We start from the raw sequence: 20470 nt of genomic DNA, 5'->3' as shown, positions 1-20470 counted from the left end.
ACACTTCAGAGCTTGCCCACTCTTATCACAGCCAGGCCTGCTCACAGTCTGCCACCTCGCAGCCGCTGACAGTCCCTCTTCCCTCACAAGAATTTGTCTTCACACTGCCTGCCCTCCTCTTCACACTGCCTGCCCCCCTCTTCTCACTGCCTGCCCCCCTCTTCACACTGCCTGCCCCCCTCTTCACACTGCCTGCCCCCCTCTTCACACTGCCTGCCCCCCTCTTCACACTGCCTGCCCCCCTCTTCACACTGCCTGCCCCCCTCTTCACACTGCCTGCCCCCCTCGTCACACTGCCTGCCCCCCTCGTCACACTGCCTGCCCCCCTCGTCACACTGCCTGCCCCCCTCGTCACACTGCCTGCCCCCCTTGTCACACTGCCTGCCCCCCTCGTCACACTGCCTGCCCCCCTTGTCACACTGCCTGCCCCCCTTGTCACACTGCCTGCCCCCCTCGTCACACTGCCTGCCCCCCTCGTCACACTGCCTGCCTTCCCTCGTCACACTGCCTGCCTGCCGTCCTCTTCACACTGCCTGCCCTCTTCGCTCTTCACACTGCCTACTCTCTTCGCTCTGCCTGCTCTCCCTCTTCGCACTGCATGCCCTCCCCTCTCCTGCCTATACATCCTGCTTTACCACACTCGGGCTTTAGGCCTGGGTGTATCACCTCTATGGCTCCTTTCTCAAGCTTTGGCTCCTGTGCTTGTAAAAGGTGACGGCCCCCCTTACATCTGCATTTTCTCTCTTGTTGTTACTCACTGTTTTCCTGGCTTTCAGATGTGTGCACTCGCCTTGCATTCACTGCAAATCGTCCACTCTCCCTGGCTGTCACCCTCCGTGTTGTCATGTTCTGATACTGTAGCCTGAACCAACCAACCCTAAGCATTCCCTGCAAGGCTAAATGAAGAGATATGTGCATTGAGAAAGCTTTACCAATATAGCAAAACGTTGGAAAAAGGAAAAGAGAGCGTTAAAAATAGTCGCATCACCCAAGATCTGCCACCTCTCATTTGTTTCTTCCAAGTCCACCAACAGTGCAAATTCGTTTTTGTAAAAATGTAATTGCTCATCGGAGTGCACAAATAAAATATATTTAAGAACCTTCAGCCCTTTCATTCTAAGGAATCTTGAATCACATACAAGAGTGACCTGCAAGCAAAAATCAGATGCTGCCATGTGTTAGTGTTACAGTAATGCAATGTAACAGTGAAGAAAACAGTACAATTATGTTGTCACTGAATGAAGTGGAGAAGCATGCAGCCTGGGCAAAAAAAAATATATATATACATATATAATGGTGATGGATTAAACCCAGATCTTTTGACTGGGTGTGAGTGTTTGATTGGTTCAGATGCTCCGTCCTTTACCACCCTCTTTTGTACTGGTCTTGTAGGGTAGGCAGATGTAATGCATTGTTGATTTTAGCTGATTTTTCGTTTTCTGATCATACTCTGAATTTAATGGTCTCCTAGTCAGAGAATATCAGGGGTCCTATGGTCTAACTGGAGAATAACATGTGTATCTAGACCAGTAAAGCCACAACATCAGAGGGAATCTTTGCAGGCAGTTAAATGCCTTCTATTTTCTGGCATCTTAAGCTGATGCATCAGTTTTGTTACAGTTGATTCTGATTTTGAGGGCACCATGTTTATACTCCTATTTTATGTAAGTAACACTAATAACAGAAGTCAGCTGAGGCATACGCATTGTGCATTTGAAGACTTGAGTCCTTCCTGATGTAGTTGTTACATGCGCCTTTGTGTATCTTACATAAACTTCCTATTAAAATCTCTCTCTCCTATACATCCCACCACCACCTATGCAATGACATAGCAGTAGTCATGATGGACCTTTATGGCTCCTCTTGAACTTGGGTTTTGGATCCATTTGGTTTCCCGGTAGATGATTTAGAGGTACCTTTACATAGGTGGGTCCACACCCTCTAGTGATTTCAAATAAAAGCTACAGCCAATATTTTTAACAAGTTTTAAATCTTAAATTCACTATGCTGGTTGCTCAGTTGGGTCTTGGTTCCCTCTAATCTATGTCACACAAAGAATTTTAATTGACAAGATGAGATCTCCGTATTATTTTGCTGGTTAGGTTTTACACTTTGCTCCTTTCTTGCTAGTGAAAGTCTGGATGAAACCTAGAGTAATAGAGGTGTGCTTCTAATTGGATATGGGACGGGCACTTGATTAATGGTTTGGTGAAGCCCATCATAAATGTATGTATTATAGTTTCAGATGGAATCCTTTGGGAGGTGGGTGGAGGGTTGAGAGCATTTTGCAGGAGGTGGAAATGATGTAGCCCCTTGGAACGAAGTAAACTAAGACCAGGTAAGCTATTCTCAAATGTGCTGGGAGTGTGCTTTACTGCCTCATGTGGTCTGCCTAACATTTGCTGCTTCATAGTTCTTAGTCAGTGTGCTGGGTGGTGGTTAAGAATACAATGTTGCTGTGTCTGTCGGCTTTGTACTGCAGATGGGTCAAGAGTGGACAGAGGGGTGGTGGATGGAGGGACTATTGGGAAATCAAAGAGATCCCTTGTTAAAACTTGATAGAATTTCAATTTAAACATGTAGGAAAAAATGTGGAGGTGCTCATTGTCCCTACCAACACTATGTAAATCTCTGAATGTGGTGAGAGCTAGTGTCATATTTTCGTTGGTCATTCAGTAACCTGCCATTGATAGATTAAGAATGTGAAATTGATTTATATCAGCGAATGGTCTGCTTTGGAAATAGTCGAGCACCAGTGGTTATTCAGTTATGTCTCCACTAGATGTGGAAGGATTTGTTTTCTGCAAATTTATGGGTGAAGACAGATTGTGAGCATGTATCGATCACAAATTCTGACGCTTCTGCCATCTGCATAGACTGTCCAGATTATTCTAGACTGTGACACTTCGTTTGATGAAAAAGATCACACAAAATGCATTCCTGAATAACAGATTTGTTTGACTATTTGAAAACCACCACCAGTTGATTAAATCCTTTGTTGTAATTCTTTAAACCCACTACTGGAGCAATTAGACTTTTCAAAATATACCAGTTGTGTGATGTGCCTTAGGGATTGGCCAGAACTGCTCAACTTCATTTTTCTTCTGCAAGTTGTTAATGTATTCCAGGCCAATGCTACTAGCACACAGCATCTATACCGCCATGCTGGTTGAGACAGTAAAAATTACCAATCCACTAGATGTTAATAAATGGACATTAACAATCTGTTTGTATGTATCACTTGAGACCAATTTGTTGCTATTTCTTGGTACTCTAAAGAAAATTGGTCTTACTAAATTCAACAGAGCTCCTTTTAATCTGATCTATGAAGGAATGTGTTGGTGATGCATCTGTACTGTTTTATTTACTAAATAGTATTAAAACTCACATTAGTTGGGTTAATTAGCTCAACAGCCACAAATGCTAAAATAATTGTACAAACAAAACTACGTTTTAGTGTTTATTCACATCGCAGCCTTTAGCAACAGAGCAGTTCACTTTTGAAAATGTAATTCACTTTGATATGCAGGTTTAGAAGGTTCCATGTATTTGTCTCCTGACTAATAAGTACTTATGGTTTTATCTCAGGAAATTAATCTCAAGGTAGTTCATTAGCTACGCAAGCAGGATGCCCCCAAACGAGGGGTGAGCTTGTAGAAAGAAATGGGCCCCTTTTCTTGACCGGTTTCCTAATGTCAGTGTGGCTCTGTTTGTCTTTGGGCAAGGTTGTCTTATGCATGGTGGAGCTTGTCACCTTTGATTTTGCTTGTAGATATATTGTTTGTCCTGGGGTAGAGCTTCTGGTAAACAAGACCTCCTCCTCAATCTGAAGATTCTTGGAAAGTTTGCAAGCAGTACATCATTAAAAAATGTAATCTCCATAATGTGACAATATATTGGGAAATGTTGTTAAGTTCCGAACAATCATAATTCGGTGGGACACTGGTATTATAACATCCTTTTACAATGAAATATGTGATGTTTAATTCAGTTGAGTACTTGGACATGCAAGGACGGTACTGCTATGTGAAGTTCCTTTAAATCGTAGTCCATAATTTTCCTTTATTTAGCATAGAAATCTGTCCTTTGGAACTTGAGACGAGATGTCAATCTCTCTCTAGCTCTAGGCCATCAGTACCTCAAATTGAGTTTAAATACTTGTAGGTACATGTGTGATAAAAATACAACCTGTGATTTTGTTTTTGTGCCATGTCTGTATTTTGAAGTTTGTCCAGTGCTGCTATTTGCAGTTCTCTTTATTTGGAGCCTAAAGATCTAAAGTTGATTCATATTATTTTTGAAAACATTGGGAGATATTCACAGATCACTGCTTCCAGTTAATTGCAGTTTTCGGTTGATCATTAGAGACGTGGTTCCGAGTCTACTGAGCTACCTATCCACCCATAGGCATTCTGGAACAACATTTGCAGACTGACCTAGAGTTGGTAAGAAACTCTGTGAGAGGAGGACAGTAGAATTTAGATCCGCCAAAATCCTAGAAAGTGCAGACTGAGGATGGGAGGGGAGCTGCATAGCCCAACTTTAAAGTGAAAAGGAGACCTATGAATTCTTCAATTGCTGTCCCTTCCCCTAGGTTGTCAGAAGCTCTTGAAGGTGCTCTTTTATACATTCAAAGCATTGTTTGAAAGCTTTTAGTCATAGCCACATGGCATTGTCACTAGACAGCTGTCAAATTCACAGTTGGATGTTTAGTTTATCAATTAAGTTTTTGTGATTACTCTTCTGTTTTCAGACCCATTACTTGTAAGTGTTTTTGTAAATATGTCTGCTTGTGTAGTTTCTAGGTTTATGTCAAATGGTGCTTGGCTGTCGTATCTGCTTTGTGATTTCATGTTGGGTTGGCTTCTAGGTCAGGAGTGGGATAGTAGGAATTTCTGTAGCATAGATCAGAGGCATGAATATCTATGAACTGTTAGACCTATTTAGTTCAAAGTTATACACATGCCACTGAGAAAGTAGATGTACTGTTAGCTCTTGATTATATTCCCATGCTCACATTTCATTTTTTAAAACGTTCACAAGCCTAGCCTGCCTCCTCCTCCCACTTTTCTGTTTAGTCAGTCCTCTGTTTCCCGGTTTTTGGTCAATTTGTCATTCCCCAATTGAGGTGCCTAACAATAGGCATGCTTCAAGCTGCTTTCCCGGTGTATGGACCTGGGAGGCTGGATAGTGGCATTGTATGGTGGTGTTGGACTTGCAGGCGCATGTTTCCACCTTCCCGTCCTGCCTGCCCACAAGCATGAACAGGCTTTTATCTGCGGTTCACGGTTGGTCACAAGCACTATCAGTTCGCTGTACTCCCTTTTGGCTTTACCAGCTCCACTCTGGTGTTCACTAATGTGATGGCAGTGGTTGCAGTACGTTTACGGAGATCAAGTGTGCCAGATTTCCCTATCATGATGACTGATTGTTAAAAGTGGGCTCACACAGGCTGTCACCATCTTCAGACTACAGCGAGCTTGCTGAATTCATACCAGACTCCCTCTCAGAGGCTCCCTTCCATCTGCGCTGTTCTGGACACAGTGCAGTTTTGGGCCTATCCTGCTGAACAGTGGATCCAGGATATTCGGGTTATCATACCCATGATTCAGCCTCTATCCTGGGTTTTGGCGAGACAGACTCTGAGGCTGCAGGGCCTCACGGCGTCCTGCTTCCTACTGGTGACAGATGGCCGTTTGCATATGTGGGCTCTGCAGTGGGACCAGAAGTTCCAGTGAGCGTAGCATCCGGTAAATCTCTCCGTCGTCTGCAGGGGTGGTTAACGTATCATGATTGGGTCATCAGCAGACCCTTCTCCCTTCCCCAACCAGATCTGTAAGTGGTGACTGTGGCACTCCTGTGATGGGGCGGCCATATGGGAGAGGTGGAGATCAGAGGCCTCTGGTCTCTGGCAGAATCAGGACTCTACATCAGCCTGCTGGAGCTCCGGGCAATCCAGCTGTCATTCAAAGCCTTTCTACCCTCCATCAAAGGAAGGCTAGTGCAGGTGATTATGAGAACCACCATGTGGAACTGCATCAAGCAGGGGGGGTGGTGTTGTGGACCCTTTGTCATGTCTCTGGACATGACTGGAACGTCAGGGCATATCACTGGTGGCTCAACACCTGGTGGGTTCCTTGGTGGAAGGTCTCTTTCAACATTGGGGAGAGTCTTGGTTACATCTGAATGCCACTGTTGAGAATGCTATGTTCATCATGTTTCACATTACAGACATGCTCCCAGACGAATGGCAAATGCCCGAAATGCATTGGAGCAGATGGAGCTCTTGATAAAATGAAATGTATATACTGGTACGAAATAAATTAGGCTAATTTCTTCATATAAGTATATGAATAAAAGAACTTTTTGAAACCCCGTACGAAGTTTTATGTGAAATCCGTGCATATGGGAATCATAAAAGTGTGCCCTATGGGATGTAACCAATTGTCAATTGGAAGCACAGCTTAGCACTGTTGAGAATGCGCAATGTCAGCAGTTCTATGCGCTGGAGTTTCCAAGTCAGCTCTCACTCGGAGACGCTTCTCATCTAGAGTCGAGCTCATGCCTCCTGTACTCCTCCCATACCACTCCTGCCCTGAGTTGTCAAGAAGATCAGGAATGACCGGGCTCAAGTTATACTGGACTCGGCATGTAGAGTTTGGGGTCCTGAGCTGTGGAGCATGGCCAAAGGTCCTGCGATCAGGCTGCCCCTTCGGGAGGATCTTCTGTTGCAGCAGCAGGGGAGGGTTCTCCACCCAAACCTGTTTATACCCCGCCTTCTTGAGTGGAGATTGTGCAGTGACAGTTGACAGCCTTAGACCTTCTGCCCGAAGTATGTGATGCTATTCTTGGAGCCATGCGTCCCTCCACCAGAGCAGTATATGCCTGCTATTTGGGCTAGTTTGTGGCATTGTGTGCTGAAAAGGTTGGCCCCCTTTCTACCTTACTTTCTCAGGTTCTTCCCTTTATTCTTTCTTTTGCCCTGCAGGGCTCTGCTCTGGGCACCTTAAAGGGTAATCTTTGCGCTATCTCAGCCTCTCTACGGTTGTCTGACCAGCCATCCATCTTCACGTCACATATTGTACACAGGTTCTTGAAAGATTTACAACCTATATTTCCCCCTTCTCCCTTTGCCATGCCTCAGTTGGACTTTAATCTTATCCTGACATTCCTGATATGCACTCTTTGAGCCCTTGCACAACTGTCCTCTCAGGCTCCTTAAGACTGCCTTCCTGGTGACAAGAACATCTGCCTGGAGGGTCAGTGCACTTCATGCTTTGACATCCAAGCCTCCATACCTGAATCTACCCAGAGAAACTGTTTCTACGGACAAGAGCTTCCTTTCTGTCGAAAGTCTTCACTCCCTTCCATGTAGGCCAGTCCATCACTCTGCCTACTTTTGTGCTCCACCGCATCCCTCTACAGAAGAGGAGTGACTTCACCAACTGGACCCAAAAAGAACATTGCCATTCTACCTTAACCACATGAAAGAGCTCTGGGTGGACGATCACTCCGACACACCCCATGAAGAGTTGAAGAAGTGGAAGGCTGTGCAGAAGTGGACCATCTCCCGATGGATCATTCTCTGCATTAAAGTCCTCTACGCATTGGCCAAGAAACAGTCCCCTCAGAGCTTGCATGCTCATTTCACCAGAGCCAAGGCTACGTTCACTGCGTTAGCAGTGGCAGTCTTGGTCATCTGGCAGGCAGTAACGTGGACATCCTTACATCTGTTCACAAAACATTACTGGCCGGACATTTAGGTCCGTCGGGATAGGTACTTTGCCCGATCAGTCCTGCAGGACTGTTTGGTATGAAATTGTTTTGCAGACCCACACCTCGGAGGAGGGTTTGCTTTGGTATCTATTCCAAGGTAAGGAATCCTAGTAGTCTCCTGTCAAATGAACAAGTTACTTACCTTTGGTAACCTCTTATCTGGTAAAGACTCTATCTAGCCGCAAATTCCTTACCGGCGCGCTCATCTTCCCTGCTCTGTGAACATATTTCTAGGTACAGCGCTTTCCCCTTTCAGCGTCCTAATTTTCAACACCATTGGTCACTGTTTTTCATGGCTCTGCACTCCTAGCACGGAAATTTGTGAAAAGTAACGGACGTCAGCATGCTGGGGTGGCATCTATATAGGCATCACACACGTTTCATCTGGCACGGATGACACTGATGGTGCCATGCGGAGAAATGTGACGCCACCTACTGGCGCGCAGGGGTACTGCTCACAATTTTCTGTATCCATTGTGACGCTTGTGGACAATTCTAAGGTAAGGAATCTGCAGCTCGAAAGTCTCTACCAGATAAGATGTTACCAAAGGTGAGGAACTTGTCCGTCTAGGAACTTGATTCTCTCCTGTGGTCCTGCTGATTCTTCTTGATGGCCTCACTTTCTTGATGGCTTCATGAACATCAGTTTGCCAGAATGCTATTGATGGCCAGTGGCGTCGCTCCACTGCTTTTAAGCAGTGCGTGGAAGAAGCATAAAATGATAATAACTTCAAGTTATTATCATTTTATGCTTCGTGCTGCTTTGCGGGCGGTTGGGCGGGGCTGTTTCCCACTCCTAAGTGCACGAAGACTGTTTGGTCAGCCCTCTCGGTCCACCCAAACCAGTCTTGCGCACTTTCCCTGTTCTCCATGCAGGCTGCATTACAGCCTGCGTGGAGAACATACCCAGGCCCCCATTGCCTGGTTTAGCGTCTGACCAGGACGCTCAAAACTAATCACAATGCTGCATTGCAGCGTTGTGATTGGTCATTGGTCAGTCGGGCCTGGCTGTGTTTCCATCAGAGACGGAGAAGAGGAGAAGCGGAGACGCAGGTCCCGGCACAAAGGTACATTTATTTATTTAGTTTTTTAATGTCTTTAAAAAAAAATATGTGCAGCCCAAACCCCCTACCCGTCCCGCTCTCCTCTCCACCTGCGAACCATGCCTGCCGCCACTGTTGGTAGCAGAAGCAGCATCACACACCTTTTGACACTCAGATGACATCGGTGTTGATCACCTGTCACACCCTTAGCCCATCAGCAGTCTCCTTACAGCTGAGTAGGCAGGGCAAGTCATGGAAATTACATGTAGTAAATGGAGCTCTACAAAGCTGTTTGCGTCATTCTTTGTTACATTCTTGACCCATGAGAGCGATGGTAACAAAGTCCACTATCAGGGGTCCGAAGAAGAAAGCCAGGCTGAGCATGTCTTTTTTAACTGACATCTATGAATAGCTTTCGTGCAAGCTCTACATAGTTGCTAACACCTCAGACTTCTAAACATGCGATTCCCTGTGGGTCAGTGTTTTCCTCTGTTGCATGCCAGGTAGTCTTCCTCTACAATGTATTTGTTTGCCACTATGACCCTGCGCTATCAATCTTTGTTTTTTCCATTTACACTCTTTAAATCCATGGCTTAAGGGATCAGATAACTTCCTGACTTACTGGCCTTTGGCAGATTTCCTTTTCCTTCAGGCACCAAACCATGAAATTTGGTGGGACAAGGCTCCCCTTGATTATTAATTATTTTTCTGAGGCTGTTTTTCTTGCGTTCCAAAACGACATCTGTTGAACTATGGGTCAGCCACAAAGTGTAATTTGAGATTTTATTATATAATGGCAGAATAGGAGATCCAGCTATCTCACCAAAGTATTGGCTTGTTTGTACTCTTGGGGTCTGCAGATTTTTCTGGCTGTGTCTTGGAAGTGTTTCCTGTCTTGCTTGTAATTTGTAGAGCCATGTTCTTTTTGTAGGTGTGGTGGTGGTAAGAGTCTTGATGTGTACAGTTTCTGACCTCGTGTGTTTTTATTCACAGGTGTGCACCAGGCTATGTCGGTGATCCTTCCCGTGGACAAGTCTGCACACGTAAGATTTTCAATGTATTTGACCACTGTCTTTGTATAAAGCTCAGCTCAAAATGTTTTCGTTTTTTGTGCAGGCTTGTGGTATATTCAGGGTCACCAGAATGCTGTTGTCTGGCTCTTCACACCCAGGGGGAATTGCAGCCATCTTCTGCTGTGGCTCTGAAATGCTTCTATAATATTCTAAACAAAGATTGCTTGTTGTTGATGCATGTACCTCCAGTGCACTGCTATGCTCTCCATTTCTTTAGTCCCCTCATCCCTCATTTGTTTTCTTGCAGCATAGACCGATTAGTGGAAACTTCTTTACAGGTAAATCAGGTTAGTTATACCCAGGATGTCATGAATCCTCTGGGTTGTCTTTTACAAATGGGCATTAAATAACATCCATTGGCCCTTTTGGAACTACTAGTTGTAAAAGCAGACTTCCTAGTGAAGCATCAAATGTTGTAATAACTAAAACAAAACCTAACAAATCCCTATCCTAATTAGTTTAACTAAATTGCTGGTAAGTTTTTAAATCCAAGTCGCTAATGCTGTTAGAATTAGACCATATAATATTTCTTTCATAGTTGTATGTCCAATTTCCCGAACTCCAAACTAACCTCTATATCAGATAGTGATATAACATTTTTGGCTAGCAGACAATAGGTCAATATTGAAGTCCAGACTCATCAAACTACTACCGCTCCTGCCAGAAATCAGTCACCTACTTCCTCTCCCTACAGAGTGTCGAATGAGAATGTGTTTTATCATAGGATCTGTAGTACTTATACCTTTATTCTCAAGTCCCTTTGAAAGGTTTAGCTGGTCACTGCTTCGTTGATTAGTTTCTAAGCTCCACAGGTTGCAGGGGATAGTGTCCCAGTTCTGCTATATGCAGACGACGCGGTGCTCTTGTCCCGGACACCCATTGGTCTGCAGCGTCTGATGGACAAGTTTACTGAATTTATTGGGAGCAGGAGACTGCTGATCAACAAGAATAAAACTCATACAATGACTTGTGGGACTAAAGCGGGCAGAAATCACTCCTTTTTTATAGAAGGGGTTAAATTGCAGAATGTGAATAGTTTTTGCTACCTGGGGGTTACTTTTACTAGTGATGGTAGTTGGGGGCATGAATTAACGAATGTTCGAACCAAAATGAGCAAAAGCTCTTATGGCATTTTCAAATTTGCGTCTAAGCTGGGGGATAGGCGAATCAAGGATATGCTGGAAATCTACAAGGCACGCAGTGTATCCATTGCCCTCTACGGGGCGGGGCTTTGGGGTTACTGCAAAACTGATTGTCTCCAGATAGAAGAAAATAACTTTCTTAAGAAATTATTGTGCCTGCCCAAATCTGCTCCAACAGAGTTGATCCATAGAGAGGCAGGGGTTTTTCACCTGACTGAGCTCGCCTCACTTAGGTCTCTATTGCTTTACCGAGCAATTTGGCTTAAGGAAGAGACCGAGCTCAACCAACTTATAATTAGAGACTGCCTTGGATTAGACAACTGTATGCAGATACCGTGGCTTAAATATGTTGTTGATTGTTATAAAAGTATCTTTGACATCAATTTGCTGTTAGAAAACTGTCCCCCTAGAGGTCTTGCGAAACAGGATCTTAAAAAAACCTTTGTCACATAAAGCTCTTAAACGTTCAGTAATAACCAACACCCTCGCTACTGTTAAAATTTACAATAAATATATTGCTGTCGAGGGATTCCAGCGTTATCTGAACGTAGTAACCAGGCCACCGCATAGGTTTGTACTGACCAGATTAAGAGTTGACATCCTTAAAAGCCACCTGTGGGTCCGTGTCCCTGTGACGGACACTCCAAGCAAAGCACAATGCACTTTTTGCTCATCTGCCCCCTATTTCGGAATGTTAGGATCTCCTATTTAAAACCAATATTTCTTAAGTATGGAGTCTTAAATGTGGAGGATGCTATGTGTTTGTTGTATAATTTGGACCACCCAGACATATGTTTTTATACTGCCAGTTTTATATGTAAATCTATGGCTTTTAGAAAAAGTATGAGTTTTTATTCATGTTGTACTTTTTAGGTTTTGACTGGCGATGCGTACGAAGTACGCATGCGCCAAAAAACCTTTTGATGTGTCTGTGTGGGGTCGGGAATACGCCCCCTCCTCCCATTGGCTAGCTCCATAAATGAGGCTAGCCATTGGGAGAGGGCTCCGTCCGTCAATCTCGGACCAGATTCGGGGGCGTTCCCGAGAATTTTTGGCTTTTGGCTACGTCAGCCGAAAGCCTGTTCTCGGGAACGCCCCTGAATCTGGTCCGACATGGACGAGTCACCGAAAAGGCTTCTGTTTTGGTGAGTGCTTTGTTTGCTGGGGCTAAGCAGCCTGCGCCATTCTACTGCTTGTTTTTCAGAGAGAGCTGCTTCTCCCAGAACGCTCTCGGGACAAAGCTGAGCTGTCACTTGTAAACGGGCACCTCATCGCGGAATGTAGGTCAATCCATCAGTGGCAAACATACTCTTTACCCGCCCATAAAAGTCTTTGTTCGGTCCCACGGAAACTTTTTTATCAAAATCGGAGGACGAGTGTGGGTGAGAAATGAGGAGAGAGTAAATGACCCAACTATTCCTCGTGCTTTTAAATACCTTTAGCCCTAACCATGTTTTTATGAGGATGATAAAACTGGGAGTTATCTCTAGTTTGACCTAAAATGCCGTCTCTGGGAACGTACTGTTTCAATGAGGTTTGAGTGCTTTGTATTGGAACCGTTCTGCTGGCCAGGTTCGGAGCGCTCTCCAAGATATAACAATAAGTTAATATCTTGGTCTTGGTTTCCAATATTAGCAGGAGCAGAAATGACGTCATTAGTGCTTTCGATTTGTGGGCGCAAATCACTAAGAGTCTGTCTGACACTCCCCCTGAGAGCGCAAACCTGCTGCAGGCCTGACGTGGGCAGGGCGGGCACGGTACTGTAGGCACAGGTCAGCCATTGTTCCTTGTTTGACATGCATCTTCATGCCAGGCACACATCGCGACATCTTAATCCGGGGGCTGAGCTCTCACTGAGGCTTTGGTGTTTTGTACGGGCGCTTGTTGGGCCAGTTGGAATCAAAGGCCAGAATGCTAATGTGGGGACGCGCTGTGATCCGGCCGCTCTTTTGTCTGCTATGAACTCCCAGTGACCCTTCCTTCCTCCGAGGCCTGCAGAGGGACGGGGACCCTCCTGCAGACGCAGCTGAACAACATCTAGTTGTCATCTCACCTCGAAAAGTAAATGTACTACAGTGCACGATATTAAGCGGATTCCTTTTTCTGGCACCCTGGACACACCTTAGTGCACACACCCGTGGATGTGAGGCTCGTACGGAACACCCTTAGACACGGCCTCGCTACTCGCTCTTAACGTCCATTCTTAGAGACGTGGGCCTCTTGCCGGACGATGGTAAGGACAGCGGGCTCACACAGTACACGTTTTATGTCTAGGCGCTCACATTGTACACTCTGTCCAGTCCCGTGGAGAAGGCTCACGCTGTGAGATTCCAGGACTGTGAGGTTCATACTGTACCAATCTAGTGACGTGAGGCTCCCCTGGCACAGTCATGAGAACACGAGGCCAGCTCCGTAGAATCCTGCAAGCCAGAAGCAGCTCACACTGTACCAGCATGCTCGGGAGGATTATACAGTGACAAGGAGTGCGCGCGAAGGCCCCTGCACAAGTCTACGCACTTGAGGGTCACACAGAACAACTTAAGGGGGGACGGGCTTCTCCTATATAATCATGTGGACATAGGCCACATGGGGTACAATATAGGGGCATACTATTCAAACTTGTGGAAATACTTTTCATGTTGTACAATACTGCATGCAGAAGTGATTGAATGTACTGTTTTAACACATGTTTTCCTGTGAGGCACAGAAGGGAGACTTTCTTGGTGGACTGGAAGAGTCCCCCCCCCCCTCCCCCCCCCCCCCCCAACAGACAATGGGGTAGTTTTCGGTGTTGATGCTTATCAAAGGAGGGCGGAGTTGTCATATCAAAGGCACTCGGGCACTACCGGAGGTCATTGTAAATGTGTCAAACCCTGAACCCTTTGAAATGGCAGCAGCTCACCCAGGAGCCTCAGAGGTGTGAGCCAGCACGTAATTAGCATGAGGTTGTTAAGGGCAGATGGTCACAGGGATAAGAAGAACATTGGCTAGAACAAACTTTTTTCTAATTCGCAGAGTTTTCATTTTACTTTAGGGCCACATCTAGTTCATTTCTTGTATTAGGATCTGGAAACTTACATTTAAATACACATTTTCTTCCACGGAACATGCCTCGAGTGCTACACTTTCTCATAAAAATGAAATTATCTTTGCACTTTTGCAAGTCTGTAGTTTCTAGAAGGTGGACATTGGGTAACGGGCTTATCAGAAAGATATACCGTGGTAAGGACGCTTGGTGTGGGTTTGCATCAGTGTGTTCCTTGGGCCTTTGTGTTTAAGGTAAAAAATAGTATGTTCTAAAGTCACCCGAGGCATGGCTGCTATCTCAGTGCAGAAACCCCAAACATTAGAGCCCAGTGAATTCTCGGCACATCCTGTTGAATCCTCCAACCCTTTAAACTGCCCCAAAAACGTACTAGTGTATTATATGGGGCCTGGCTGCAACGCCCCTCCCCCATCCGAAACCATCATAAGCCCAAAAGTGGCAATGTATTTATACGGTCAACCCGGGAGAAATCTAATCCTGGCTACAAAGTTCCAGCCCTTTAACAATGCCAAAAGATAATGCAGTATAAGGACAGCCCGGTGAACGCTGCATCTGTCTGCTGAAGCCCCACTCTTTGCACCCCATGCTTCCTTCAAGAGTGTTTGAAATGTCGTCTTGGAATGTTGTGCCCTTCCGAGCCCGGTTCCTGTTTTGCTTCTCTTTGAGACCTGTCACCCCCTGAACCAGGCTGAATAAAGCATCCACGTGTTCCCTTTGTCCCGGCTAATCCTTTGTGATTCTTGACTTTGAAAGTGGCCATTCTTGGAGCCCCAGACTACCCTATTTGATGAGCAGTTGCCCTTTTTCAGGGGTAAAGTGACCGTACGTGACCGCTCAGCTTCCAAACTCACATCCTTACAGGTCAGTACTATACAAAATCCAGGAGGTTTAGCTGTTACTCTGAATATTTCCACTCTCAGAAAAAACAAACGCGTCACTGTGCAAAATGAAGAATTACTTATGTAGATCTAAACATTATTGCAAGTGTATCCATTCAGGACACAGCCTTTGAAAGAATTTGTTTTAGATTAATTTTCTAGCACACCAGGCGAAACTTGTACAAACTCTAGAGCATCGACTTGTAGCAAATATTTATTTATTCGTTACTTCTTTATAAAAAAACAAATTAATTAATTACATTTCCTTGCATAAAGGAATAATTCTGGACATGACGGGCGATCTATTTATCGTGTACAAAATATATACTATTAATTCCAGCTTTGTGTGCTATGGAAACACCCTTGTTTGTAACGAAAAACATACCGGTAACCTGAATGTGGACTCATCTGTGCATATGGTGTGCATTATTCCTACGAAGTAAATCCAGCACAGCTCAGACACGCATCAGCTCGAGAGCGCAGACCTCCTAGGCGGCGGCGCCCTCGGCTCCGAACATGGGCCTTCTCATAGCCACCCTTCAGGGGGGCATCATGCTGCTGACCCTGCCAGTGCACCTCTTGGCTCTCTTAGGAGTATGGCAGCCACTAGCCAATAAGATGTTTCCGTACGTGTTGGCCACATTTAGCCACGTCTACAACCGGAAGATGCATTCCTTCAAGAAGACTCTTTTCACCAATATGCTAGACTTCGCCGGCCCCGGGGGGAAGCTCAACATTTTGGAGGTCGGAAGCGGAACGGGAACAAATTTCCAGTTTTTCCCGCCAGGATGCCGAGTCACGTGCACGGATCCGAACCCAGACTTCGAGCGCTTCCTGGGCAAGAGCGTTGCAGAAAATGACCACGTCCGGTTCACGCGCTTCCTCGTGGCGTCTGGGGAAGACATGTCGGCGGTGGCCAGCGGCTCCGCGGATGCTGATGTCTGCACGCTGGTGCTGTGTTCGGTGCGGAACGTGGAGGGGGTCCTCAAGGAGGTAGTGCGAGTCCTCAGACCGGTGAGTATTCTGTAGTGCTATTTTGAGATGTACAAGTTTAATATGGCAGCTGACTTTCACTTTCTCTGAGTCACTATTTCGAAGCGCAGATTACAAGGGAAAACTCGGCAAAGCAATAGCTACGACCTATATATTGGGCAAATGGCACTGGTTTCCTGACCCACACTTCACATGAATTATGTCAAAGCTGAGATTATTACTTGTTCACAAATTACATATTTTAGCCAATAGAACGTGTGCACTTTCTAAACTTGTAGGATTGCACATTCATAAAGGTTAAAATTTACAGAGACTTTATCTGCCAGCCTATGGCTTTACTTACCCAAGCGAAGGGTCGTTTATAGGAATTCCATTCCATTGTTTGACCCTCTACCCCTTTCCTAAACAATTCCATGTTCCGCATTTTATGCAGTCTATGCTTTATAGCATGTATGGAAAACTTGGAATCACTGAAAAATCATAAAAATAATGCATGTAGGAGGCGAGAAATGATCCAGGCTTTGTAGGCAACAGGCACCTCTATGTAGGATCCTGGGCAACACCCACCCTCTTGCTGAGGCAGATCTTTATCTTTTTGTTAGGAATGTCGCAAAGCACACTTTTGAAAACACTGCACTTCACGTGCACAACTCGACTTGTGTCATTTGTATCAGTGTAAACCTACGATTTTGTGTACTTGACTGTACGCTTCTCCACATTTTAGTAAGTCGATGCCAAACATACTTTTATGATGCTAGTAATACAAAATATATCTCTCTCTCTCAAAAAATATATATATATAGATAGATACACATAGAGAGAGACAAATTGTGTTTATAACTTCTTGAACTACAGTAACTCATTATTCCTCTAATAACTAGTATATCTTTTCCGGAAAACCAACTAGCTCTGCAGATTTTCCTTTATTTATTCCAGTATTTTCTAACGTGTTAATTTAGGGAATTGGATATCCTTAAACAAAGTAGCTTAACTTCCTAGTTGAAATATTCTCTCTATAGGTCAGCACTATGATCTTGAAACTCCAAATATATTTCCCTTACATTTTCTATTGTTGTTGAAATATTATTTCTACTTTTTTTTGCCTTGGTCTTCTACAATAGAATGACATTCCTAGCATACAATTCTCCAAAAGCAACCCCACCTCAGCTTACTCAAATTATGATTCAGAATGCCTTACGCCTAAGAGATGTTTACGTGCCTCTGTTGCCTGCAATGTGTGGGGGCTCGCAGTGTGTGTGGGGGCTTGCAGTGTGTGGGGGGCTCTGTGTGGCTTTGTGTGTGGGGGGGCTCTGTGTAGCTGTGTGTGTGGGGGGCTCTGTGTGGGTGTGTGTGTGTGGGGCTCTGTGTGGGTGTGTGTTTGGGGGGGGCTCTGTGTGTGTGTGGGGGGGCTCTGTGTGGGTGTTTGTGTGTGGCATTTGCGAGAGATTAAGCTATTGGCATTGTAAATGACAATGCCATTTATTTATGTTAAAAAAACATAAATAAAAATAATGTCAAGAGCAATGCCAATAGCTCTAACTTTAACAAAGGCAAAACCATTGCATTGTAAATGCTTGTTTAACTCTGCTGCCTGTTGGCTGTGCTTTTATGGTCATTTTACTATGAACCGAATAAAGCTTCATGAACTGAACTGATTAGTTTCTTCATGTTGGTTTTTCCTTCCTTTCAGTGCCCTCTTAGTACCAGGCTCCACCAGCTTTCTTAGAATTCGTGTCCTATTGTGTCATCTGGCCTTACTTTGAAACCCCAACCGGATGTCACTCTTGTGGAAGCTTCATTGCATGCCAGGATCCTATTAAGAGGAGCGTTGTCTTCTCTCTCACATCCCTTCATTGAGCCTTCGCTGAGGAGTCCATCAGATATTACAATAAGTTGCTGCCTGTGGTAACCACAAGAAACCTATTGGTGGGGCTCTGAATTATTTGTGGTGCTGGATCAAGCTGCAGCCCAAATTGCCTGTCCTGGTTTTGATAGCTTTGAGGCTGTGCATTCATCTTTGGGCCGATTTCCTAAGTGGCATTGTGACTGTTTCAACTTGACACGGTCTTAGTGCCTTAGCTTTTAGGCTACTGCCTTTGGGGCTCATGAAGACCTGGTTAGGTAGCTATAGGACTGCACAAGGATAAGGGGGAGGGGTGACAAGGAGCTAAATGTAGGTCCAGTATCTCGTGCTCCTGAAAACTAGAATTATATTTTGCAGGAGTCACAGTTCCTGTAAAAGAGAGGTAGGATGTGGGAGAGAGAGAGAAAACTGTAGTAGTCCTCAAATTATAGTGTCTGGGGACCGTGTGTCCTAGTCTTGCTGCTCTTACACACCCCGAAGGATGTCATGCTTCATCATTGGGCAGTGCTCCTCGTCGGGCTGTCGCTGCAATGCCCTATGGGTCCTCCCAAAGTGTCACTTTGTTTGACATCTTTTTGAGATAAAACCATAAAGGAGCGTGCGGGCGTGAGTGGCAGGGGTGTCCTAATGTAAGGTTAAAAGGTGGCTGAAGAAGTAGCCGGCAAATTTAATAGAAAGTAACCCCTCTGTGGTTAGTAAAAAACCAAAAGGCTGTGCTGCCAGAGGGGCATAATGGCCCTCGGTAGCTAGACAAAACGCATATTCCTAGTTGGCATGTTGGTCAGAATGTTTCGCGCAATAGACGGTCTCAGGAGGAGATCCCAAGTGCTTCTTCAGGACCAAGGTTGATATGCTGTGAGTGCTAGTGTAGTGTAGCAGCCTATCAATATAGACGTAGTGCCACTAGTAAGGAGGCATAATAATCCAAATGAAATGGGAAATTATCCCCATGAGATGCAGCTGAGAGGGTCCTCAAGATAGTTCTCGTGGCGAATGGAGGTCTTGGAAAACTAGAATTGTATTTTGTGGAAGTGACAATTCCTGTAAAACTGTGACTCCCGCAAATTACAGATATAGGACTGCATCATCCAGCAACCTTGTCTTCCCTCTTCATGGATGAGGGCAGCTTTGTAGGGGAGGGATTGGCACCTGATTATTTGCTTAAATGAAAGTTATTGCTCTGACACTGGTTCCAGTGGGTGTGGCACTTTGCCCAATATACCAGGGATGGTGGAGCTCTGCACATTGTTCGTGGTTCTAGTTTTCTATTTATTCCCTGTAAGGTTAAAAGGTTATTTAAAGGGTTTCATCCACCTGGGTTAGGGCAATTAAGAATTTCCGAAGGCACGTTCTAGTCCAAGTAGGAGTTTCCTATGTCATGGCTAACAACACAGAATCATTCTTATCATGTCCCCTGCTCTGATGGAAGTTCTGTTTGTGTCTTGTCTTATTTTTGCACAGTGATGACCACTCTCACCGCTGTGTCCCTTTGAAGGATTTCTGAACTTACTGGAACACCTCATGGTTTGCTATGTTGGTTCGGAGTAATCTCCAGTTGTTCTGATGTAAAGCCTTATTACTCTTTCTGTAATGTCTTTCCACTCCATTGACAGTGCTGTGATGGTCATGTCTGACATTGACCTGGGCATGCTTGTGTACCATTCCGGGCAGCGTTCGTGACATCTAGGCATACCCAAGAATCCGCATCTGCCAGACCTGTTCATACATTGTGGAAAGGTATTGCCCTCCATGGTCATATTTGAGGCAAATTAGGTCAGTAGTTTGTTCATATGTATGGGGGCACTGAACTCCACACGTTTGTGCCAGAGTACAAAGATATTGACCATCTGTAGATTGACCAAAGGCTTCAGAAAAGCCTTTCCCTCCCTGGTGCAGATGTATGTACAAAGCTTTCCCTCAACCCCTTCCTTCCTTTACATATGCTTGGTATTAAATGATTGGTAAGCCCAGTATTAAGCCAGTGAAATATCCTAAGGCTTTAGCTTCTGAGTTCTGTGCTTGAGCCTTCCCTCAGCTACAACTGGTGCATTGATACCCATAAAATAAAACTTTTGTCCACTACATTTGTAAACAAGTGCGATGCTGCTAAACCAGGGCCTCATCACTGATTGTTTTTAGCATATGATGTGAGAACATGGTCGCCTAGAGTCAAAAGTCCTGACACTCAAAATCATCCTTAAAATAAAAATTCTAATTTTTTTGCACCATGTGCTGCTGTATTTATGTAAAATTGAATGTTGTATAGTGCTCCAATTCCTTCAGAGCATGTCCTTTTGAAACAGATGAAGAAATAAATGTTAATGTTTTTTTATTTCCAGCCCTATCCTTGATTGCCTGTAATGTGGCTTCCGCTCAACCACGTAACTTAGCTGGCATGGTTGCCAAAGTTTACTTTTTTCTGTCTGATGGACTCTAAGGGTTGTGCTTTTTGTGTTCTTTGGAATTCTATTCTTCCAAAGTGTTTGACTTTTATGGACTACAGAATCCTCACCAGCAGGCTTTGACAAGTGTGGCTCATGACTTCTTCCAGTGGTGCTTAAGGTTCCTTAGGGAAACTTTCAGATGCTTACCGCTATGTTTTACCTTCACAGTGCCCCTTTGCCTCATCCTTTCTCCTATGCTCATTTTTATTAC

General features: G+C 44.8%; 1 protein-coding gene and 1 pseudogene across 20 annotated transcripts in view; both read left to right on the top strand.

Moving 5' to 3' along the window:
- The window catches only part of HSPG2 (heparan sulfate proteoglycan 2), a 936289-nt gene that overhangs the window by 448947 nt on the left and 466872 nt on the right, over positions 1-20470 (top strand). For all 19 annotated transcript variants that reach the window (XM_086921606.1, XM_086921602.1, XM_086921600.1 and 16 more), the window contains one exon: positions 9813-9862. In XM_086921606.1, the coding sequence (XP_086777732.1) occupies positions 9813-9862 (50 nt within the window). The remainder of the gene's footprint in view (positions 1-9812; positions 9863-20470) is intronic.
- On the top strand, positions 15458-15987 carry LOC147710872 (thiol S-methyltransferase TMT1B pseudogene; annotated as a pseudogene). The gene has a single exon (XR_015295881.1). The product of XR_015295881.1 is annotated as a thiol S-methyltransferase TMT1B pseudogene (transcript).

The sequence above is a fragment of the Lissotriton vulgaris genome, chromosome 5, assembly GCF_964263255.1.
Source record: "Lissotriton vulgaris chromosome 5, aLisVul1.2, whole genome shotgun sequence".
NCBI lineage: Eukaryota > Metazoa > Chordata > Amphibia > Caudata > Salamandridae > Lissotriton > Lissotriton vulgaris.
The sequence above is the reverse complement of the archived record's forward strand: the minus strand, read 5'-3'. Positions and strand labels throughout refer to the sequence as shown.